We start from the raw sequence: 23181 nt of genomic DNA on the forward strand, positions 1-23181 counted from the left end.
TCACTTACCGGAGCAGACTCCCGGGTGTCTTGCTGGGCCGGCGGGGGACATCTACGCAATACGCGTATACAACTTCCGGTGCGGCACCCCCCCCCCGTGGGAAGTGCTGGCAGGGGAGGCTGTCTGAGCGTATCGGGGAGTAGGATGCAGGTCTGTATCCAAACCCCGCTGCCTGCCCGGGCGCTAGACCCTGAATATAGGCCGCACCCCCACTTTAAAAACTTAAAGTGGGGGAAAAAAGTGCGGCCTATATTCGAGCCAATACGGTACTTTATAAGAAGGAAAAATGGACAGAGTGACACAGAGGTCAAGTGTCTGACAGCCTACGGATTCATGCATTTTGTTAATTTCAGAAATTATTTATTAATTACATATAAAAAATGAAGATAAGATAATCCAAGATTCCATGGTTGATTGTGGTGTCTTTTAGAGTTCCGTACGGAACGTCAGGTCGATGCCCTTCATCTTCTTCTTGTATTCCTCATCGAATACAACGTTCTGGGCCACCGTGAAGTAGTTCTTCCAATCCCCCACAGTCCCTACAACACAGAAAAGATGTCAAAATCCACTTTTTTACCTTTTTTCTTCTGTTTTGTTCTGTACTTTGAAAGCAATTTACTGAGCTGTATGAAGAAAGAATGGAATATGAAAAAGACGAACTACCATGAGCTATTACTTGTTTTACCTGTTGTTAAAAGGGGAGGACTAAATGTTTTTTCCCTAAAATATCTAATCTCATGCACCTTTCCTCATGAACTGTGAGACAGACCGGTCCATCAGTGAAGAAGGGATTGCACTTGAGTTGGTCATTGGGTTCTTCTTCATCGCCTGAAAGGAGGTATGATCCTTGATCTTCTCCAAAACTTCTTCTGAAAGATTAATGTTCAGAAACTTCATCATCTTCCGCATCTCACGCTTTGGGTCCTTCCGGGAAATGGGAGAAGAGTTAATGAGTTAATAGGCAACCGTCCCCCATGTTATTGTTACCATCAGCACCTCGATCATGTCCTCGTAGAAAATGTAGAGTATCCGATGCTTGTCTCTCGCATTCCACCAGCCAATCACGTGGTCAAACCAGCTTCCCCAGGGCACTATGGGAAGGGAAAGATAATACCATTCAATACTCTGCCCTACAGGGAACTTCAGGCTCTTCGATTCTTTCTATCAACAGCCCTACGGAGATCTTCACCTTCTCCGGCAAGGAACGTTGAGAAGTGATCATTCCAACTCCCAGGATCTGGTAAAATCTTACTCATCTTCTGGAAGTAAAAGTAGGAGACCATGCAGTCCTTGGCGTTCCTAGCCACGTATATAACCTGGAGGAGAAGAACCATGGAGGATTTCTACACAAAGGAGGAAACATGGCGGCCGGACGCCACATGAGAGAATATTTCCCCCACGGCTCCCACCGATCTAGACTTACATAAAGAGAAAGCTATGGAGTAAATAACACAGTTTTTGGGGTCTTCTCTCACCTACCTTTACATTCTTCTCCCAGAATGAAGGTGGCAGCAGCTGTATCGGAAGGTGCGTTTTAAGTAAACGTGGAGACTCCAGGACGTTCGCCATCTCCACCCCTGCAGTTACGAAACCCAGTGGATATTTTGACTATATACGGCTATTTGATGTCATAGGTTCAGATACACGCGTCGTACTGTACCTGTCTTTACGGGTTTTGGGAGAACCAGCTCAAGAAAAGGCACTTTGACAAAAGTCGGGGCCCGCATGGCCTTCGCCACGTCCCCATCCTGGAGCATGAGGTCCACAATTTCCTGAGTCCACGTGGTTCCTGCGCGGGGTGACACCAAGCCTTTAAACTGAATGCCTCCCTCGATGTATACGTTAAACGGGCTGTGAAAAAGGCATCCACCTCCTTCCCGATTCCTTCCATTTTTGCTTATTTGTCACATTTAAACGTTTCAGATCATCAACTAATTTTAATATAAGAGAGAGAGAGAGAGAGACGTCCCGAGTAACACAGAACGCAGCTTTAAAATTTATTGAAAAAGTAATTGCGATAAATGATTGCGGTAAATGGCAAACGTAAAGGGTTAATTGTGTATCAAACGAGAAGGCAACAGAGGACCTTTGATCTTCTCAGTTGAGGATGTCGGTTGGGCAAATGAGGCAGTTCCACGCCCCAGCAACGCCCTTTATGTGGCAGATCGCCATGATACATACAATGTTTTATTTGTTTATCACGCAGATGCCCCCCGACGGGCAGCCCCGCCGACATCCTCAGCTGCTTCTCACCTGCTTTGGGGTAGGTGGCAATCAGGACGTCGTCCTCTCTCGCCCGGAAGTTGTATATGGTGTCCCAAGAATCACAGAGGGCTTTGGGAAAGGGGACGCCTTCGATGAGACCCGAGGAATAGGTGTAGTTCTCCATTCCTTTGGCCATTTCTTCAAGCGATTCCCGATCCATTCTGGAGTCTCAAAAATGTAGAAAATATAAAAGAAAATGCAACAAAAAGTCAACATTCTCGCCATATCTGGCTTTACATTCCATGCGTTCTAATGTTTTATTTTAATGTCTCTTCCTCCATTTAACACCCAAAGTATGTCACGATTTGTATAAACAGGTTTGATGTTGCTCCTCAAACAGTCTAACAGTCTGACCCCCCCATGTAAACAGTCTAATGGTCTGTCCCGCATCACCATACAATGTAACAGTCTAACTACCCCCTACCCATGCAGTGTAACAATCTGTCCCGTTCCCCATACTGTGTAATAGTCTGACCCCCCTCTCAACACATTGTAACAGTCTGCCCCCCCCATCCACACAATGTAACAGTCTGACCCCTCCATTCCCATACATTGTAACAGTCTGTCCCCCTATGCATACAGTGTAACACTCTGTACCCCCTCCCCACATTACACTCTACCCCCCCATTCCTACACAATGTAACAGTCTGACCCCTCCCCAGTCCCATACAGTGTAACAGTCTGTCCCCCCTATCCACAGAGTGCAAATGTCTCACTACCCCCTCCCCATACAGTGTAACAGTCTGTACCCCCTCCCAATACAGTGTAACAGTCTGTCCCCCCTATCCACAGAGTGTAACAGTCTGTACCCCCTCCCCACATTACACTCTATCCCCCATTCCTACACAATGTAACAGTCTGACCCCCTCCCCAGTCCCATACAGTGTAACAGTCTGTACCCCCTCCTGATACAGTGTAACAGTCTGTACCCCCCTCCCCATACAGTGTAACAGTCTGTACCCCCCTCCTGATACAGTGTAACAGTCTGTACCCCCTCCTAATACAGTGTAACAGTCTGTACCCCCCTCCCCATACAGTGTAACAGTCTGTACCCCCTCCCAATACAGTGTAACAGTCTGTCCCCCCTATCCACAGAGTGTAACAGTCTGTACCCCCTCCCCACATTACACTCTATCCCCCATTCCTACACAATGTAACAGTCTGACCCCCTCCCCAGTCCCATACAGTTTAACAGTCTGTACCCCCTCCTGATACAGTGTAACAGTCTGTACCCCCCTCCCCATACAGTGTAACAGTCTGTACCCCCTCCTGATACAGTGTAACAGTCTGTACCCCCTCCTAATACAGTGTAACAGTCTGTACCCCCCTCCCCATACAGTGTAACAGTCTGTACCCCCCTCCCCATACAGTGTAACAGTCTGTACCCCCCTCCTGATACAGTGTAACAGTCTGTACCCCCATAGTTGTCAGACAGGTAACCTGTGTATAAGCAGGCAGACCACAGCGCTTAAGCAGAGATTAATAATGCCAGTAATTGGATTAGTTTTAAAAACTTGAAACAAAATATTGATATCATTAAAGAGATTTGACAGAAACGTGCAGATTTGCGCTGTTTCCCGTTACCTGGGTCGGTCCGCCGTCCGTCTCTGTGAGGTTCCAGTTCCTGGTTAAATCTCTGTCTGATATTCCACGTCCCTCCCACTGATCTCCTTTCCTCTACTTTAACTCCTTTATTGCATCATTAAAATACCAAGCAACCTGCAGATATCTGGAAGGAATCTGCTGCGGATACAACGGCCGCCCATCGGAACCCATCCTGGGCGTAGATTTCACCCGGCTCCATCTCCCCAGCAGCGTCACGAGACGGATCGAACGCGAGCCGGCCAAATGTCTGCTGGACTGGTGCCTTGTGCTTTGCAGCTGCTGGCCTAAAAGGGACACTTTTTTTTCCGCCCCAGTCTGGCCCCGATTTACAGCATCCAGCCCTGTGCAAAACCCATTTACAGATATCGAATGTATATAAAGGGAGCAGAAAAGGATCCAGTCTTCAGGGAAATATCACTTTTAAGTCTCTCGACTTCTAGAAGACATTCACTTTAAGAAGTGGTCCAAAATCTTGAAATCAGGCCAGCACAGGGGGGGCTATCCCCCCCCGCCATTGTCTGCCCTCCTCCGTTCATACAATGCTGGATGGGTGATTGACAGCTACGGCCTCTCTCGGTGCAGAAAAGGTGATCTGGGGACAAGTATTAAAGGAAAGCGGGGCAAAGAGCGACAAACAACCTCGGTGCGAAGCAGAACCACCCCCACCCTTTTACCGTGAACCTTCTCTATATTGCACCCGCGGTGGATTTGGCCTCCATTAAATCCGTGCCACTTTGTAAATAAGAAGCAGGCGCCAAAAACCTGACTATTAACCCCACCGGTACCAGGAGACAGGAGCAAGGGGGTCGCTCCGGGCTCCCTCCAGATGCGGGCCCCCCGTCGAAGCTTCGACCCCCGAAGCCACGCCACTGGCCCCCGAGCCTTCAGTAAAGCCTCAGGAACCTGCTGTAATCTCTGCAGATGATTCGTTTTTATTGGGTTGTAAATTGTCGAATAACCAGAAATCCGAGCCACAGCAATAAATCTCCGCATTACGAGGAACAGAAGATCTTAAAATAATTTTATGAGCTTTTGGAACAAGAACGGTGCCAGGCAGACAAACGGAGGTAAACAAACAGCATTTATTTTGGGGTGTAATATGACGAATACAAAGCAGCCCCCGACCCTCAGGCATACCCCCTTTTCTCTGCTTCATCAGCCACCACCCCACACGGTGCTCCGGTAGCCGCATACTTATCAGATACTCTGTGCTGTTTTTTGGTTTTTTTTACAATTTGGGTGAAAATGGTTAATTTACCTCCGTTATCGCCCCATACGTGTTCACCTGCCCGACTCTGCACCGGCTCACCATTCCTTGTTTTGGGCAACGCTTCCCGCTTTAACCACCTAAACGGTGTTGCTGTAATGCCGCCAATGTTGGGGCATTCAGCAACACTGAGATCGCCATCAAGGGACCGTGTGGCCCCTCCACGGGGCATCAACATCTGCCATACACTGTATGGCGGTGAACACCTGTTTTAAAAAAGCTTAGGAGGTGTCAAAAACCATGACATCTAAGGAGTTAAAATACTAGCGTTCAAATACATAAGGAGTATGATTTGATGGAGTAAATTGGAGTGACCGGGTTCAAAGATATCCCAAATAAGGCATTGGCGCAGAATGACCAGATGTCAAAATGAGAAGAAAAATCGCCCAAATGTGGCCTTTTAGCCCCAAACAACCCGACAAACCCATGCATCACCGTACCCAGGAGATGAACACATTGTTTCTGAACACATATTGGCAGCACCTACAGTCAGAGCAGGGGTGAAATATCCAAACACCCTTTTAAGAACCAGTTAAAATTTATTGGAAATATGATGTAACAACGGAGAGCTTACATCGGTTGGTTAAAAGTTCTCAAATTCAACTCATTTGGTTGTATAAAAAAATGGATTTAAAAAAAAAAAACAACAAAATCTAGACTGGTTGATTGGGCTACTCAGAACTCAGTGCGGAAAGTTAGATCCACGCCCTCCATCCTCTTCTTGTATTCCTCATCAAAAAAGATGTTCTGGGCCACCGAGAAGTGATTCTTCCAATCGCCCACCGTCCCTGGAATGGAGAAGCTGGGGTTACCGGAGCGCTTCAACACTTTGACTTTAATCAAATCTGGAAAAAAACATCTTTGATGTCTCCAGCCCCTCGTCATACACACCTTTCCTCAAAAAGGGCGAGACGGATTGGTCAAACACAACCGAAGGGAGCGTGCTGAAATTGGTCATCGGGTTCGCCTTCATCTCCTGGAAGGAGCTGTGATGTTTCACCTTCTCTAGAGCCTCTTCTGAGAGGTCTCTGCCGAGAAACTTCACCAGCTTCCGAATCTCGCGCATGGGGTCCTTTCCAGAAAATGAAGAAGCGTTACGGTAATATATCACCCACCTGACCTCTGTGTTACCGTTACCCTCCTCACCTCGATCATGTCCTCGTAGAACATGAACAGTATCTGATGTTTGTCTCTCGCTTTCCACCAGCCGATGACGTGGTCGAACCAGCTCCCCCACGGCACTGCGGGAAGGAACATGCATCACATGAATGCCGTTTGGCCCACGTGGTGACAGCGATCCAATGAAGCTTCCCACGCGACTCGATCATTACATCGGTCTGAACACTTTAGTTGTGGATTGAAGGCCACCCGTCTAGAGACCTCACAGAAGGTGGAATTCCTCCTGCCCCTGGAATCCCTCCTGTCTGACTCCGGCCCTGACTCCTGTCTGACTCCTGCCCTGACTCCTGCCCTGACTCACCTTGTCCAGCAAGAAATGTTGAGAAATAATCATTCCAGCTCCCGGGGTCCGGTAGACCTTGATTCATCCTCTGGAAGTGGAAGTAGGAGACCATGCAGTCCTTGGCGTTTCTTGCAACGTATACAACCTACAGAGGGATTATATGGAGTAATAGGAGGGGTTACAGGGAGGGTTATAGGGGGTAATAGGAGGGGTTACAGGGAGGGTTATAGGGGGTAATAGGAGGGGTTACAGGGAGGGTTATAGGGGGTAATAGGAGGGGTTACAGGGAGGGTTATAGGGGGGTTATATGAGTAATAGGAGGAGTTACAGGGAGGGTTATAGGAACCTCTGTAATTTGAATTAAGAAATTAACCCTATCTTGTCTGTTTCCTCTTTCTCCTCACCCACCTTTACATTCTTCTCCCAGAATGAAGGCGGCATCAGCTCTATCGGAAGGTGCGTTTTCAGTAAACGCGGGGATTTTAGCTCTTCTGCAAGCTCTAGGCCTACAAAACACGGCAAAGAGACCACGTTTACAATATATAGATATATACCGTATATAACATATTTTCTTCTGAGTGCACATACATCCCACATACTGCAGGGAGCACTATAGGTGCTGGTCTGTATTGTGTCCCTTGGTGAGACCGCACACGCATTCACTGACACGGAGCAGCCTAAACCCCTCGCACGCCCTCTGCGGGAAAACATCCATCCACATCTGGGTCCAACAGATTTAGAACAGCCTCCCAGCAGAGACCAACGACTGATTAAGGTTTCAGTTTTTACAGCAGGAGAAACGGGGGAAACTAGACAGGGGGCCGCCGGGGGCCGATCTGCCGGCAGACTCCTGCGGAGAACTGTTTGTATGAGTTACCCTTCGACTGCTCTGTTACCTGACTTCATGGGCTTTGGTAGAATCAGGTCGATAAACGGCACTTTGACAAAGCAGGGGGCCCGAGAAGCTTTCTCAGCATCTCCCTCTTGGAGTATCAGGTCCACGATCTCCTGCGCCCACGTGGTCCCTGCAAGAAGTTCACATCATGCCTCGTATGTTTTGACTCAGATGAAAGCATAAAAAGGAGAAGGATGTTACGCGGGATCCGCCAACGTTACTGAAAGCAGAAGCTCCTGAGTCTGGAACCCTTACTACCCCATATGCAAATTAGCCGGCTGCAGCAGGAGCGCAAGTTACACTATATGGCCAAAAGTATTGGGACGCCTGCCCATTACACCAACAGAGACTTTGATGACATCACATTCTAAATACAGAGACATTAATATGAAGTCGCCCCCCCCCCCCCCCATTTCCAGCTGTAACGGCTTCCGCTCCTCTGGGAAGTTTTCTAATGAAGGGTTAATAAACCCAGTGGGGAGGAAGACAAAGGGTGAAGGTTTCGAGTGACAAGCGGGGCATTTAAAATACCCATTAAGTGTCCACAGGTGGTTGGGATTTAAATCTATTTCCTCCCCATGCTTTGCTTTTTTTGAAAATGTAATCAGATTACCTTTACTCTACCTGGGAATTTAAATACCTGTCTCAGGTAACAAGACGACGAGGGACCCAGCAGCGCATGTTTTCAGGGTATCATGTCAGGAGGACATGGAGGTGGTGACTTCTAATATCTACCCGCGCTCCGTCTCACCTGCTTTGGGGTAGGTGGCCACCAGAATGTCGTCCTCCCTGGCCTGGAAGCTGTATATGGTGTCCCAGACGTCACACGTGCCCTGCGGCAGGGGAACGCCTTTAACCTGACCCATAGAGAACTGGATCTTCTCCATGTGCTTGGCCAACGCTTCCAGCGACTCCGGATCCATTCTGGATTATCAGAGGGAAAAAAAAAAACGCACAACCTAAAAAAAAAAAATACATTTTCTAACGCTGAAGAGCGACCCGAACCGCTTCCAATGTCCAGTAAGAACCTGGCGCTCGCTCCTCGCTGACTGAGCTTATTTCCCACGGGCTGGGGACGTCTACAACACCCCCCCCCAGCAACACGACACCGGCGCTCACACAGACAAAAACTCTAAAAAATGTAAGAAATTCACACGGAATCCACACAATAACCCGCATGTCACGCAAAGCCCCCTCCCCGCACGTCACGCAAAGCCCGCTCCCCGCACGTCACGCAAAGCCCGCTCCCCGCACGTCACGCAAAGCCCCCTCCCCGCACGTCACGCAAAACTATCGGACCATCTGGTTATAAAACTAATAAAAAAATGGCTTCTCCCTTACACCATAAACCCTCCTGACCCCTCTCCAATACCCTTTATAACCCCCTTATCCTCTCCTACATACATCTCTGACCCCTCTCTCACATCACACTTACCCCAAACCATCCACCGCATCCCACCCCTCACCCCAAACCATCCACCGCATCCCACCCCTCACCCCAAACCATCCAGCACATCCCACCCCTTACCCCAAACCATCCAGCACATCCCACCCCTTACCCCAAACCATCCAGCACATCCCACCCCTTACCCCAAACCATCCACCGCATCTAAACCCCTTACCCCAAACCATCCAGCACATCCCACCCCTTACCCCAAACCATCCACCGCATCCCACCCCTTACCCCAAACCATCCACCGCATCCCACCCCTTACCCCAAACCATCCACCGCATCCCACCCCTTACCCCAAACCATCCAGCACATCCCACCCCTTACCCCAAACCATCCAGCTCATCCCACCCCTTACCCCAAACCATCCACCGCATCCCACCCCTTACCCCAAACCATCCACCGCATCCCACCCCTTACCCCAAACCATCCACCGCATCCCACCCCTTACCCCCAACCTGTCTCAGATCCCATACATCCTGACCCCTCCCCCAGATCCCCTGCACCCCTCCCCGTTTACCTTCGCTTGCCCACCTTTTTTAAAATGACCCAACACTATATACACTGTATATATATATATATATGTAATGGGTAATGGGAAATAAAAGTCAATAATTTGATAGAAACTGAAACAAATGGAACAACTTATCAGAAAAGGAGAAAAAGGTCTGAAAACCGAGCCAAGATGTCAGTCATGTGATATTTTGGGGGACTTTCCCAGCTCAATCACCACACTGAGCCGAGGCTTTATGGCAGTGATAATGAAGTCCATAGACTTTCATTGGGCAGAGAGTCCGTCTGGGTGATTAAGACTGAGCCATTCTATTGTTTCCCACAGGCAGTATGATAAGGAGTCGGGGTGTTTAGTAGATCGGGGATCAGATAACAGAGCGAGAACTGATACAAATGGCTGACAACATATTATGGGGCAAAAACTATAATTGGGGTAACAAAGAAAATTAGATATTTAAAAAAAAAAGGTATTTTTATTCTGATAGAGGGAATAAATAATGCGAGAGAATTCCCCTTTAATGAGGGGATACGTGATGGACCCCCCTGAATGTTTTCCGCCCAGCCCCACGCACGACCTGTTCTAATAAGTGACACGTTGTTCTCCTCATGAACTCTCCTGACACTTAGTGTCGCCGACGGGTGATCAGAGTTTGTCTTTGGGGTGGTTGAGCTGGATTTACCACCACGGAACCCCAGCCTCGTGCCTATTGGCTGAGTGGACGCAGCCTTCAGTATATCCCCCCCCCATTCTCCATCACGAAGAGTCTTCTGTGCGGCGATTGTAACAACCGGGCTGTTCCCATACCGTTCCTTGGGAAACCAAAGTTAGTCGTTGACCGAGTCACCTGATTTCTAGCAGGGGTCTCAGCTGTGATGGGCTATGATTTGGTCCAGGCCTGAACGTGACGCTATAGAGTACTCAGGGTATAATGCTTACACTTTTCAAGAGGGCTATTTTGCCCCCTTACCCTGTGGGTAATAAACCTTAATCAGTCGTTGGTCTCGTCTTAGATTCAGGAGCCGTATGTCTATCCCATGCATGTTTAATCCCCTCACTGTACTACCCTCTACAACTTCTGCTGGGAGGCTGTTCCACTTATCCACCACCCTCTCAGTATTCTAAAACTCAGGCAGGCTAGCTGGGCTCAGTGGATGACCAACGGACACATGTTGATACACGGCACTGTGTAAATCGATAATAATGTGTCCACGTCTAGCGGGCATCGAGGTGTCTCGGTGGGTGAGCCAGGAGGAGATGTTCTCACCTGTGGGATGTCGGCTGCTCTGTACCGGACGGCCCCTGCTGGCTCTCCTCGTCTATCTTCTCCGGTTCTCCTCCGGGGTTCCAGCCTCGCTCCAGACCTTTGCTCTTTAATACTTACTTCCAACTCCTCCTCCTCCTCCATCAGGATCTCCTCCTCTCTCCAGACACCGGTTACCCCACTCAGCCCTCCCTCTCGTCTATCCAACCCTAATCCAGGGGATCTCCTAAACCGAGGGAACCGGAAACAGAACAGAGCGGAGGGACCCCCAACTCCTGATCTCCCCAAATCCTTCCAACACTTGATCCTCAGTGCACCCTGCCCCTCCCCCGACACCCCCCTCCATCTGCCACCTCCCATTCTTTAACCCTTTAATTGTCATGGTTGTAACTGCACAGCCACCTGTCATGTAAATGGTTAACATCGCAGAATACCATCGCACCCGGAGCAATAATTTGCCAGGATTTCGGGTTATTTTTTTGCGTTCTCCGCTACTGTGCAAAAGTTTTAGGCAGATGTAAAAAAAAAAAAAAAGTAAAAACGCTTTCAAAAAGAGACATGTTCATTTTTATTATTTAACCCCTTCAGTTCCAGGGCTGTTTCTGCACTTTTTTTTAACCATATGCGGGTTTAATTATCATTCGGTTTGATAAAACCACTCAAATTTGACTTTTTTTCCTTAAAGATTGGCCTTAAGGAATCTCTCGAACATGTTATATATGCCGGTGATGTCACAATGACATCACCAAGCTCAGTGTATTGTTTCATAAAAAAAGTTTTTCCCCCTTGTGAGAAGAACCATGGTCTCTCTTCTCAGCGCACATCACAGTGATCAGCAAGCGTGATCAGCAAGCGTGTCTCCATAGACTTGCATTGGTGATCAGCCAGCAGGGGCAGAATGAATTCGGGACCAAAAACAAGGAGCCCTGGGAGGGATGGTGCAGCCCCCACGGAGCCCTGATCTCAACATCGAGTCCGTCTGGGATTACAGGAATAGAGAGAAGCAACTGAAGCCCCGGAATCCAGCCGAGGGCTCTGGACCAATCGGTGGCAGGAAAGCTTTCCCACTGAAATCATGCGGGGGGGGGGGCAGGAGTAAATTAAAGTGTTCCATCACACGGCTGGAGCGGCCCTTTAAAACCAGTTGCACGGCATATCTGAAAGGGTTAAAGTCAGAGGTGATTGCCGGAGGAGGCTGATACAGGTAACGGGGAGGACACGATGTGCCGGCGCATTCCCCGAACAAAGCACTCATTTACCTTGACAGGTAAGGTGTAAGGATATGTAGGTGACGGCGGCTATGCTCGGATTGTATGATGTCATCATTTTCCACCTTCTCCTTAACTTTGGACTATTCACATATACATTGCTACAAATCAGCTGCTTCCATCACGGCCAGCTGCCTCTTACCGGGGGTATTAACTTCGGCCCCCTGTATATCGTTACTGGGGGTGGTATTAACAGCGGCCCCCTGTATATCATTACTGGGGGGGTATTAACAGCGGCCCCCTGTATATTGTTACTGGGGGGGTATTAACTGCAGCCCCTGTATATTGTTACGGGGGGGGGTATTAACTGTGGCCCCTTGTATATTGTTACCGGGGGTATTAACTGTGGCCCCCTGTATATCGTTACTGGGGGTATTAGCTGCTATCCTAGTATATTATCATGTTATATAGCACCATCATATTCCGTAGCGCTGTACAATGGGTAGACAGGACATAAGTAGTATGTAACATAACAAGACGACTTACAGAAGCAATAGGTGAGGAGGGCCCAGCGCACAGGAGCTTACAATCTATAGGGATCATTACTGGGGGTATTATCTGCTATCTGCGGGGATTTTGGGGGTATTACCATCGGCCCCCTGAATATTATCACTGGGGAATTATCTGCTACACGGCAGGTGAAAGATCAAATTCAAGAGCGATCAGCGGCCCAAAAATATGAACTTTTACCTAAAAACACAGGAGGTAATTAGAATAAAGTCATGTTACCCCGCGCAGGTACCTCCCAGCCGCGGTTTGCCCCAGGCCAGGTATTAGAACACCCGGCTGGCGGGATCTAAAGGGTCAGAGTCCATCTTGAGATCTGATACCCAGCAGCAGAAACGCAGCACAGGTTGCCAGGATATGAGCCACGCCACACCATCTGCTGGCGCTATATATATATATATATACAATAATAATAACAACATTAACCGCAGAATGACACGGCCAGATCACTGCAGACCCCCGAGAGACAGATCCCAATGGATCCCAAGCACTGTATTCCTTAGAGAGACTGCACTGGATCCCGGGGAGACCCTGAGAGTTCAGCAGGCATTCCCGACCACAGGCAGATCACTGAATCCTAGAACGTTACAGATCCCTCGTCCTGACAGACCACAGGCAGATCCCAGCGGATCCTGATCCCTAATAGATTACTAGGATACATTGGTAATAGTTATAGAGTATAGGTAGTAGATCCCCGCGGAGTTCAGACAAATCACCAGCCTGTCAGAAACCAGCCCCGAGCCGCTCCCGCCCCCGACCTAGAGTCCGTCCGTAATGCGCGTCGCAGGGTTATGACGTCACCGGGTGCCTCCAGGAATCGGCAGAAGCATGTGTCCCTCCTCCTTCAGGCAGGGCGGCCTGGTTTCCGGTTTCCGGCCTGTGTTACAGGGGCTGACAAGCAGAGGGAGGGAAGGATGGTCCTGATCAAGGAATTGTGAGTTACCCGGGAGGGGGCAGCCTGGGTGGGAAGCAGGGGGGCAAATGATGAGCTGGGGCAGGAGGGGAGGGGTAAGTGTGGAAGGGCTGAAGCGCTACTGCTGTCAGGAGAAGCCGGGGTAGGGGGATATCAGTGCGCCTGCTGGAGGGGATGGGTGTGAGGTGGTCGGTGGGGCAGTTATTTCTACCAAGGGGCAGAGATCCTGGCAGGGGTAAATACCTGTGTAAGTACCCTGTACTAAAGCAACACCCAACAGAACCACTGTCACACTGTTCACCCAGACTGGCTGAGTGTGCTGGGAGTGACTCCACACACAGCTGAAAGGACAGGCACAGTTACACCTGCCCAACAGCCAGAGTGCCTGAACAGCATGCCAGAGCTGGCTGGGTGTGATGGGAGCCGCAGTCTGTAGGAGTTTGAGGGAAATCTATAGTTTGTCGGCAGGAAGTGGGATACATTTGTGGGAATCGGCAGCAGGAATACACGGTTACCGGGGAACGCTATTGGCTGGCTGTGATACCGGATCGCAGGGATTGGCTGTAGATGTCACACAGACTGACACGGTGACAGGGAGGCCGCTGTTTGTGGGGATGGTTACGTTTAGTAAAAGATGATTGGTTAAGATTTACTTGGGTCGGTTACATTTCATTCATTTATATAGCGCCAGCAGGTTCCGTAGCGCTGTTACAATGGGGGTTGAAAATAAAGTTTAACACTGCCAATAACATTAACGCGCATGTTAAGGCATCGAGAGGGGGAGAGTCCTGCTCCTTGGAGCTTACAATCTATCAGGTGTTTGGGGAAGACGTGGAGAAGTCAGAGGCTGGAGATCTTGAAGGTGGGGAGGACAGGTGGTTCGTTTTTGGATGCTGGCTGAGGGTATTAGGAGGATAGATTGTAAGCTTCTGCGTGCGCGACACCGGCTTCTGTTTGTAACGTTGTGTCTCTCTCACTACAGCCGCGTCTGCCTTCCCATCTCTGTGGAAGAGGTAAGCATGTGTGACTGCGTGCGATGCGCGTGTGTGTGTGTGTGTGACTGCATGCGATGCGCGTGTGTGTGTGACTGCGTGCGATGCGCGTGGTGTGCTGGCGCAAGCGACTAAACCCTGACACGTTTCACATGCGCGCGTCTCGTTGTGCCCCCAGTACCAGGTCGGCCAGCTCTTCTGTGTTGCTGAAGCCAGTAAGGAGAACACAGGAGGCGGCGAAGGGATCGAGGTCCTTAAGAACGAGCCGTACGAGAGGGATGGAGAGAAAGGCCAGTACACTCATAAGATCTACCACCTGCAGAGGTGAGTCCGAGTCCGAGCGCTGAGCGGACCCTAGAAACGGTCGGCTTCTAGAGAAGGACGGACTCTGACGTTCTCACGATCCTCGGACCGACCCGAGGAGTTTAGTCTGCGAGGGAATTATTCTTAAACTTTATTTCCTGGCAGGAAACTGAATGTGAGATGTGCGAAGGTTAATGTCTTCCCCCAAGATAGCTTGTAATATTTCTCAGGAGCCTGTTTTTTTATTTCTCCCCCCTCACAAACTCACCGTCTCTCTTCCTTCCCTATTTCCCTCCATCTTTTTCTCATTTCCCCTTTTTCATCTCTCTACGCTCTCGCTGCCCCCCCCCCCCGTGTTTTGCAGTAAAGTCCCCAGTTTCGTTAAGATGTTGGCCCCCGAAGGTTCGCTAGTTTTCCACGAGAAGGCCTGGAATGCATATCCGTATTGTCGCACAAGTAAGTGAGGAATACGCGGCGTACGCTCTGCGCTGTAATGAAGCGGGATAGTTTAACGTGTCTCTCTCTGTTTCTCTTCTTTCCTGTTTCCGTCCGCAACATCTCTGGATCTCCAGTTGTGACGGTGAGTAACCCCCCCCCGGCCTCTCCTTATAATACGTATCGAGACCCCCAGCCTTTCCTTATAATGCATAGCGAGACCCCCGGCCTTTCCTTATAATACATAGCGAGACCCCCGGCCTTTCCTTATAATACGTATCGAGACCCCCGGCCTTTCCTTATAATCCGTATCGAGACCCCCGGCCTTTCCTTATAATCCGGATCGAGACCCCCGGCCTTTCCTTATAATACGCAGTGAGACCCCCGGCCTTTCCTTATAATACGCAGCGAGACCCCCGGCCTTTCCTTATAATACGCAGCGAGACCCCCAGCCTCTCCTTATAATACGCAGCGAGACCCCCGGCCTCTCCTTATAATACGTAGCGAGACCACATTGTATTTCTCGTAACTTTAATTAAAGATCTTGTCATTGGGCTAAAACAAAAAACATTCTACCTTTTAAAGTAGAAGATTCCAGATGTTTTCCGGATTCCGTGGCTCTTTGTCGGGGTCTCTGTGTTTTTAGGCCGATGTATGTGACGCTTCTGTCTCGGTTTCAGAATGAATACATGAAAGACGATTTCTTTATTAAAATTGAAACGTGGCACAAACCCGACTTTGGGGAGAATGAGAACGTAAGTAACGTCTCTCTATCTGTCCTTCCTCGCCCCTCTGGTTTGATCCTTTTCTTCTCCATCACTTTCCCGCCTTTTCTTCTCTCTCTGGCTCAGGTTCACGGTTTGGACGCCGAGACGTGGAAGGAGGTGGAAGTCGTGCCCATCGATATTGCCGACCGCTCTGAGATCTCCGAGGAGGTGAGTGCCGTGTCTGCTCGTAGTGTTTAGTGGGAATTATACATGCATTTAATCCTCGTCCTGTCTCTCCAGGATTATAAACCCAACGAGGATCCCGCGACCTTCAGATCAGAGAAGACGGGACGGGGGCCGTTAAACCAGAATTGGAAGGTGAGGGGGCTTCGCCCGGCCGTGGCTGCGCCGAGCCTCGTTGTTCAGGTATCTCACGCATTCTGTCCTCCGTCTGCTTGCAGAAAGAGTTGGCCAATAACCCCTCGTCGCCTCACATGTGTGCCTACAAACTGGTGACCGTCAAGTTCCGGTGGTGGGGTCTCCAGGGTCGGGTGGAGAAATTTATCCACAAGGTGAGAATTGAAGAGGTTATGAAGCCCTCCTATACCATGGTGTGGTACAATGGCTTTCAATCTGCTTTAGTGATGTCTTTGAAAGTACGTTCCCCCCCCCCATCACCCTAAAGGGTCTTCAGTCCCCCCCCCCATGTACTGCTGTAGTTCAGTCATTGTCACAGGTCTGCTTTGCTCCAGTTCTGCCCCCCGATATGCAGTACCATATGTACCCAGAGGTGGCGCCGGTGTGATTGTAGGGTAGCTGGGTTGGGGTTCCCATCTCTCAAGCTGAAGGCTATGAAGTCCCTTCCCGGCCCATCGCCTGATTTAATCGGCCAGCGTGACCCTGCAGACGTGGGGCAAAACAGATAATTGATTAAATCTGCCCCTCTTAACTCCCCCACAGCAAGAGAAACGTCTTTTCACCAACTTCCACCGGCAGCTCTTCTGCTCGTTGGACCGGTGGGTGGACCTGAACATGGAAGACATTCGTCGGATGGAGGAGGAGACGCAGAAAGAGCTTGACGAGGTGAGGAGGGGTGCTTTGTGATCGATCGCCCCCCCCCCCCAGATGCATCTAATGACTGCCTAATACCCCCCTACTTGGCTTAATTTACAGATGCGGCAGAAAGGAACTGTCAGAGGAATGAGCGCAAAGGATGAATAGAGTTCCTGGGTCCCCTGATATAACAGGTGAGGGGTCTGCTGGTCACAAGTGACACATCCTGCAGTACTCCCACTGACCACGAGGTGGCAGCATTTCTGCAGAATCCCCTGTGTCCATAAACATTTATAAAGCTGTACTGCTGAGCAGGGGGCATTATGGGAGTTGTAGTTCCATATCCACTGCAGAGCTCCTTGAAGGTTTTAACGTGATGTCATCGGCCGTTGCGTGTTCTGTAATCACACTAGTCGGACTTACGGGTTGGGAATACCCGGTTTGTGATCCCTTTCTCGTGTGATATTTGAATTTCGTCTCTTTCCTGACAGATTCCCCTCAGGTGGAGCCTGAAAGATCTTCCTAACGCTCAGCTGCTGGATCGAGTGCTTCACGGGGGGTCTCATGGAAAGAAGACGAAGAGCTCACAACCTCTTCGCTCGTCTCTTCATTGCTGTTGTTTTTTTTTTTTCGGTCTCTTTTCTCTGCTAACGGTCGGCGTCGGGTTGGCGGATCCCTGCAGCCACCCGCACGTGTTAGCGAGACGGACAGTATACAACCACTTAACCCTTTCCCTGCTGGAAAAGGGAAATTGTACATTTTGGGGGGGGGGGAACAAGGGAGCGGAAACGTAGAATTAAAGGCAACGGTTAATGGGGTTTATTGCAACCTCTGTGGAATGACGTTACACCAGCCCCTGTCCGCAGCGTACGATCAGCCCGGCGGGTGAGATGCTCTGCGGTTGCACTCAAAGTGCCATTTGTGAGGGTCCAGGAGCGGCTAGGAATCACTATATAAAAGAGGGACCAGGAGGGGAGTCACTTGGGGGCTGGGGAGGGCTGTAATTATGCCTGAGAGGGAGAGGCAATTAGTCTTTTTTTCTATTTTTTTTTTTCTTAATGGGTAACCTGATAACATTTATGGAAATAAAACGATAAGAAATGCGCGCGTCTCGGCGTGGTCTGTGGCACCGTGAAGCTGCAGCTGGCAGCGGCACTTTCACACCGACGTCTGCTCGGAGCCGCCCGCCCTGCGGATGGCCGTGGGGTGAGACGGGGGCCGATGTGGCTCTTGGCCTCTCTTGATGCGCAAAGAAAGAGGGACGGAGGTGGAGATCAGAGAGAGTCCGAGAAACGCAGCGTGGATCTGAAAGAGAGCGAGACAGGTTAGAGGGGGTGGAGACAGGGAATAAGATGGGGGTGGTAGACTGTTGTGAGATGGCCGGTCGTGGTGCGAGAGGATGAGACGTCTTCACTCACCCAGAAGGGGTCTCCTCCTAGAGCGCCCGTCAGCAGCAGGAACAGCGGATGCTGGAAGAGCGTCAGGACCGACGAGACAAAAATGTGGATTCCGAGGAGGGCCCCGAAGTGACTGGCGGGAAACCTAACCGGGAGAGACGGCCGCGTTACTCCTACACGCTATACGAACACGCGTGTGCCGCACACGTCAGGCGATACTCACATGGAACCGAACAACGAGGAACTGAAAAGGAACGCAGAGCTTCTCACCGTCACGTGGAGCACGAAGCCCAGGATCTGAGAGCAACAAGAAAACGTTTACACGGGTCCTGCCGCAAGGGCCGCATGAGGGCCGTGTGTTACAGAGGGTTCATCGTTTTATCGTGTTACTGGGGGTGCTGTGACACGGGAGCGGAAGGTGGCGCTAAAACAGACACGCGTGTCAAACTGTATGAAGCGGTACCTGCACCCCTAGAGAGGGGACGAGACAGCTGATTCCGAACCCGAGAACCGCGAGAGTCCTCACAGCGAAGGCCAAGGACAGTCTCCTAATAAACCCCTGCTTCGCACACCTGTGGGGTAGAAATATTAGCGCATGTTTAATTTAGAGGGCCCTCCCCTCTTACCCCCCGCCCTGATCCCCCTCTTTCCCCCCCCGATGCCCCTCTTTTCTAGGAGGTCAGAATGTTTGCTGGGTATGAGGGGATCGCAGGGTTCTACAGCCCTAAAAGCCCCGTAATGTGTATAGAAACAGCAGGAAACGGCTTTATAAATTAAACGGGGTAAATAAACCCCATTATTCTTCTAATAAATGCCCCCCTCAGAGACACAAATACCCCGCAACAGCCACATCCTACCCACACCTCCTAAAACCAAAAGTGCCCCCGTGTCCAGTTAAATGTTGGGGTTGTTAAGTTATTACCCTGCTTTCCCTGCCCTCTTTATGGCTCTCTCTCTGTGCAGCAGCAGCGAGGCGAGGGGCCCCGTGAACAGCGCGAGCATCTGCAGGGCCCCAAACAGCGAGGAGAACAGATCTGCGGAAAACAAACCAGAAACATTAATAAAATCCTTTCCCCCGAGGAACGTGCCCGCCGCCGCCCCCCGGGGAACGTACCCGCCGCCCGCCACCCCCCGGGGAACGCACCCGCCGCCCCCCGGGGAACGTACCCGCCGCCCGCCACCCCCCGGGGAACATACCCGCCGCCCCCCGGGGAACGTACCCGCCGCCGCCCCCCGGGGAACGTACCCGCCGCCCCCCGGGGAACGTACCCGCCGCCCGCCACCCCCCGGGGAACATACCCGCCGCCCCCCGGGGAACGTACCCACCGCCCGCCGCCCCCCGGGGAACGTACCCACCGCCCGCCGCCCCCTGGGGAACGTACCCGCCGCCCCCCGGGGAACGTATCCGCCGCCCGCCGCCCCCCGGGGAACGTACCCGCCGCCCCCCCGGGGAACTTACACGCCATGCGCTGATCCCCGGCGACCCCGCGGAGCTGCAGGCTGAGCGATGAGATGTAGAAGTGAAGCCAGGTGAGGAGGAGCGCGTCGGAGACGAGGTGCAGCACGAAGACAGGACTCAGGAGGCTCCGGTGCAGAGGGGGCCCAGAGGAGACGCCGTCTGCAGGGGACAGAGACACGGGGTGACTTCCAGGGGATATCGCAGAGCAATCCACAAGAATATTCCACTAGTTGCTATGGCGATTGCACCAAATGTACCACTTTGCGCCAGAAAGTGTAAAAGTGTTTTGGGTGAGATATTCCAAGACGGGGTCGGCTCCCTGGACCCAGAGCTGCCAGCTGGGCCCCGGGGCTCAGGGGGGCCGTATGCCACGAGCTCTCACACCTAAATAAAGGAACCTGCCTTGTTGGTTGGCTTTGAGTTACCCCTAGTGCTGTATTTGGCATTACAGCGCATGCACCGAGGGTTTCCGTTACCGAGCTCCTGTGCACCTCCGATTACCGTTACCGGGCGCCTATGCACCTCTGGTTACCGGCACGCCCGACGGGCTCTTCTCACCCTCTGGTTTCCTGAAATCCATGTTTCTCCGGCTGCTCAGGATCCTCTCTTTGTCCCTCAGAGATTTCTGGAATTTGTATTTCAGGGACTTCTGACACCAATCTGCCTCCTCCGGCTCCCGACGCGCGGCCGCGTAACAGTCCAGCCGCAGGCGGACGCTGCGAGAGGGAGAGTGAGGGAGCGAGAGTGAGTGGGAGATATCCCAGAACCTCCCCCTGCGCTCCCCGCCCCTCCCCTGCGCTCCCCGCCCCTCCCCCGCGAGATCCTCTGTATCACCTGTACTTGTGTCGTTCTCCGCTCTGCTCCAGATCCCAGCAGAAGAAGCTGTTGAGGAACATGAGGCAGGACAGGGCTCCAAATCCCAAGACCAGAGGCACAAAGGGGGTCCCGGAATAATAAATCACCTGCGGGGATACCCGGTAGAGAAGGTGAGGTCTTCCCACCAACTGACGGAGACCCCGAGACCACGCCAGCCCGCCAGCCACACAGACAGCCCGCCGGCCACACGGACAGCCCGCCGGCCACACGGACAGCCCGCCGGCCACACGGACAGCCCTCCGGCCACACGGACAGCCCGCCGGCCACACGGACAGCCCGCCGGCCACACGGACAGCCCTCCGGCCACACGGACAGCCCGCCGGCCACACGGACAGCCCTCCGGCCACACGGACAGCCCGCCGGCCACACGGACAGCCCGCCGGCCACACGGACAGCCCTCCGGCCACACGGAAGTGGACGGTGCTGGTTGACGATGTCCTCTCTCGCTTCCCTTTCATCTTTATCGTTCATATTAATGTCGGCCGCCTCTCCCTCCGCTCCTTCTCCTCGCTCTCCCCATCCCCACTCACCCTGCCCTCACACCGTCCATGTTCTCCCCCTTACCTTTATTATGGTGAACACGGTTGCCGATGCCGTGTAACACGCGATGACCAGAGGGGTGTAGACGGTATCCGTGTTCCCCAGGAAGAACGGGAGCTGAGGGCGAGTAAAATGCCGTGGGTGAGCTGCAGGGGCCCCCGGGATTAGGGTAACCGGGGCAATTTGAGGGGGTAATTATTCTCTGCATGACCGGGAGCTGCGTTGTGTGACGTTCTTTGCCAAAGGAGACTGAGATGGAATGAAGGGTAAAGAGTTTTACTTTACTGAGAGGGGGGGTAGAGACGTGGAGCAGCCTCCCAGCAGGTGTGGTAGAGGGTATTAAACATGCACGGGATGGGCTGATAAGGGTTGAGTTTTTATGGTGTTTATCGCTCGCTGTGATGGCGCTCGGAGTGAACGGATCGCTTTCCAGCTGAATTGTTGTATAAACACGGAGTGTTGTGAGTGGACACACGGCCCCCCCCGGGGCAGAAACTCGTTAAAGTCGCCCTCGATGAGGACGAGGAGACGACCGAAGTCTAGTGGGGGTCCCGACTTACCATGAGAGAGGTGAACAGGACGCAACTGCCCCCGACTCCTAGACCCACCAGGGCAAAGGGCAGGAGCAAAGAGAGAGCTGTGCAAAAAACAGAGAGGGGGGCATGTCAGAAGGTGACCCCCAGTGGAGGGGGTTGGGGGGCTTCTATGCTGTTGCCCGGAGGGGGGTAATACCCGGTACTTACTGTGAGGGTTGGTGCAGGAATATGTCAGCGTCAGTAGAGAGACAGCCACGAGAGCGCTGCGGGGGGAGAGACGTGGATGAGAGACAGACGGTGTATCGGGGGAGGAGGATGGGGTATTTAGGGGCAGAAAGAGAGATGACTTACCCCCCGAGCTGGCGCAGAGAGCGCAGCTGGACATATCCGAGGAGAAGCTGCAGGGGTAGAAATGTACCCCCCAGGAACAGAGAGCCCACCGAGAACCCCAAACTCAGGCTTTGCTCCTGAGACGGGCAAAAAGGGGATGGTGGGGAGTCGGCTGGACCTGGGCGAGGGGGGAGAAAAAAGAGAGTGAATGAGAGAGAGAGGCAGATTAAGGACAGGGGGGGGGTTCATGGACTCTGCCCCCCACCTGCAACAAAATACCCCACGCACCAATAATATACACCACGGTATATCATGGTGCGCTCGGCGGTATCACCCGTCTCGTACTCACCCGCGCTCCCCGCTCCGGGGTACTCGGCGGTACTGTAATTACTCCATGCATGCGCCGCTCTGGGATCTGAAACACAGGGGTAGAATCATCAGAGTCGGGGTTTATAGCGGTGGGGGAGGGGAGGGTGAAGGGGCAGATTCTCAGGCAGAAGGGGCAGATTTTCCAGGTGCCGGGGCAGCTCGCAGATTAAATTCTGATTAACAAACCTTCAGAAGCCACTAAAACTCATTTACCAAAATCTCACAATAAACCCAAACAATTAAACCCAGCACTCAAGCTCAGCGGAGTGGGTACTACAAGCAGTATCTGCCCCTCCTGGAGGCAACAAATCAATTTCTGGAGGAGTGCAGGAGAGAGAACTGTGTGAGCTGCGTGACAACTGTGAGTGTGTGCGTCAGTGTATGGTGTAAGTGTGAGTGTGCGTCAGTGTATGGTGTGTGAGTGAGTGTGTGCGTCAGTGTATGGTGTGTGAGTGAGTGTGTGCGTCAGTGTATGGTGTAAGTGTGAGTGTGTGCGTCAGTGTGTGGTGTGTAAGTGTGAGTGTGAGAGCCTAGGGTTAGTGAGAGAGGAGGGAGTTAGTGTCGGTCGGCGGTCACTGGTTTATCTATACATGACACGGGGTCGGCTCAGACAGGAGAGTCCTGAGCTCTCCACCAGCGCTCGCTTTAGTGAATAATCCCCATTTGAGTCTCGTGTTGAGCCCCTTATGGGGAATTTGAAGCAGGAAGGAGAAAAGGTTTCTGCCGCTTCCTTGCTGGATAATGAGGTCACCGGGGTATTCCCAGTACCGGCAGGGT

At 51.8% G+C, this 23181-nt stretch overlaps 3 protein-coding genes across 4 annotated transcripts; 1 reads left to right on the forward strand and 2 right to left on the reverse strand.

Annotated features, from left to right (window-relative positions):
* Window positions 1–426: 426 nt before the first annotated feature.
* Window positions 427–2425, reverse strand: LOC149285681 (sulfotransferase 1C1-like). Its single transcript, XM_089494908.1, has 7 exons — window positions 2254–2425; window positions 1661–1789; window positions 1480–1577; window positions 1190–1316; window positions 997–1091; window positions 744–924; window positions 427–539 (listed from the first exon to the last, which is right to left on the reverse strand). The coding sequence occupies exons 1-7, from the start codon at window positions 2423–2425 to the stop codon at window positions 427–429; spliced, it is 915 nt and encodes a 304-aa protein (XP_089351034.1).
* Window positions 2426–5812: 3387 nt separating this feature from the next.
* Window positions 5813–8417, reverse strand: LOC149285682 (sulfotransferase 1C1-like). The gene is made up of 7 exons (XM_089494909.1): window positions 8246–8417; window positions 7496–7624; window positions 7008–7105; window positions 6618–6744; window positions 6284–6378; window positions 6029–6209; window positions 5813–5925 (listed from the first exon to the last, which is right to left on the reverse strand). The coding sequence occupies exons 1-7, from the start codon at window positions 8415–8417 to the stop codon at window positions 5813–5815; spliced, it is 915 nt and encodes a 304-aa protein (XP_089351035.1).
* A 4991-nt stretch (window positions 8418–13408) lies between these two features.
* Window positions 13409–17065, forward strand: LOC149285683 (phosphatidylinositol transfer protein beta isoform-like). Of its 2 annotated transcripts, XM_089495022.1 has the most exons (11): window positions 13409–13428; window positions 14390–14420; window positions 14578–14723; window positions 15067–15158; window positions 15275–15282; window positions 15818–15892; window positions 15989–16072; window positions 16145–16222; window positions 16306–16416; window positions 16805–16927; window positions 17018–17065. In XM_089495022.1, the coding sequence occupies exons 1-11, from the start codon at window positions 13409–13411 to the stop codon at window positions 17063–17065; spliced, it is 816 nt and encodes a 271-aa protein (XP_089351148.1). The 2 variants fall into 2 exon arrangements, with proteins under 2 accessions (XP_089351148.1, XP_089351147.1); XM_089495021.1 differs by lacking the exon at window positions 15275–15282 and having other exon boundaries at window positions 15067–15162; window positions 15784–15892.
* Window positions 17066–23181: the final 6116 nt, after the last annotated feature.

The sequence above is a fragment of the Sceloporus occidentalis genome, unplaced genomic scaffold (genome assembly GCF_023333645.1).
Source record: "Sceloporus occidentalis isolate IW3139 unplaced genomic scaffold, rSceOcc1.0.p SCAF_76, whole genome shotgun sequence".
In the NCBI taxonomy this organism is placed as follows: domain Eukaryota; kingdom Metazoa; phylum Chordata; class Lepidosauria; order Squamata; family Phrynosomatidae; genus Sceloporus; species Sceloporus occidentalis.

Coding starts and splice junctions, on each gene's coding strand:
- LOC149285681 (XM_089494908.1), bottom strand. CDS start 2,425: ATGGATCGGGAATCGCTTGAAGAAATGGCCAAAGGAATGGAGAACTAC. Junction 1,092..1,189: donor AACGTTCCTTGCCGGAGAAG/GTGAAGATCTCC, acceptor CCCTTCCCATAG/TGCCCTGGGGAAGCTGGTTT. Junction 925..996: donor TCTACGAGGACATGATCGAG/GTGCTGATGGTA, acceptor ATTTCCCGGAAG/GACCCAAAGCGTGAGATGCG.
- LOC149285682 (XM_089494909.1), bottom strand. CDS start 8,417: ATGGATCCGGAGTCGCTGGAAGCGTTGGCCAAGCACATGGAGAAGATC. Junction 6,210..6,283: donor TCTACGAGGACATGATCGAG/GTGAGGAGGGTA, acceptor TTTTCTGGAAAG/GACCCCATGCGCGAGATTCG. Junction 5,926..6,028: donor CTCGCCCTTTTTGAGGAAAG/GTGTGTATGACG, acceptor TCTCCATTCCAG/GGACGGTGGGCGATTGGAAG.
- LOC149285683 (XM_089495021.1), top strand. CDS start 13,409: ATGGTCCTGATCAAGGAATT. Junction 16,417..16,804: donor TGGAGAAATTTATCCACAAG/GTGAGAATTGAA, acceptor ACTCCCCCACAG/CAAGAGAAACGTCTTTTCAC. Junction 16,928..17,017: donor CGCAGAAAGAGCTTGACGAG/GTGAGGAGGGGT, acceptor CTTAATTTACAG/ATGCGGCAGAAAGGAACTGT.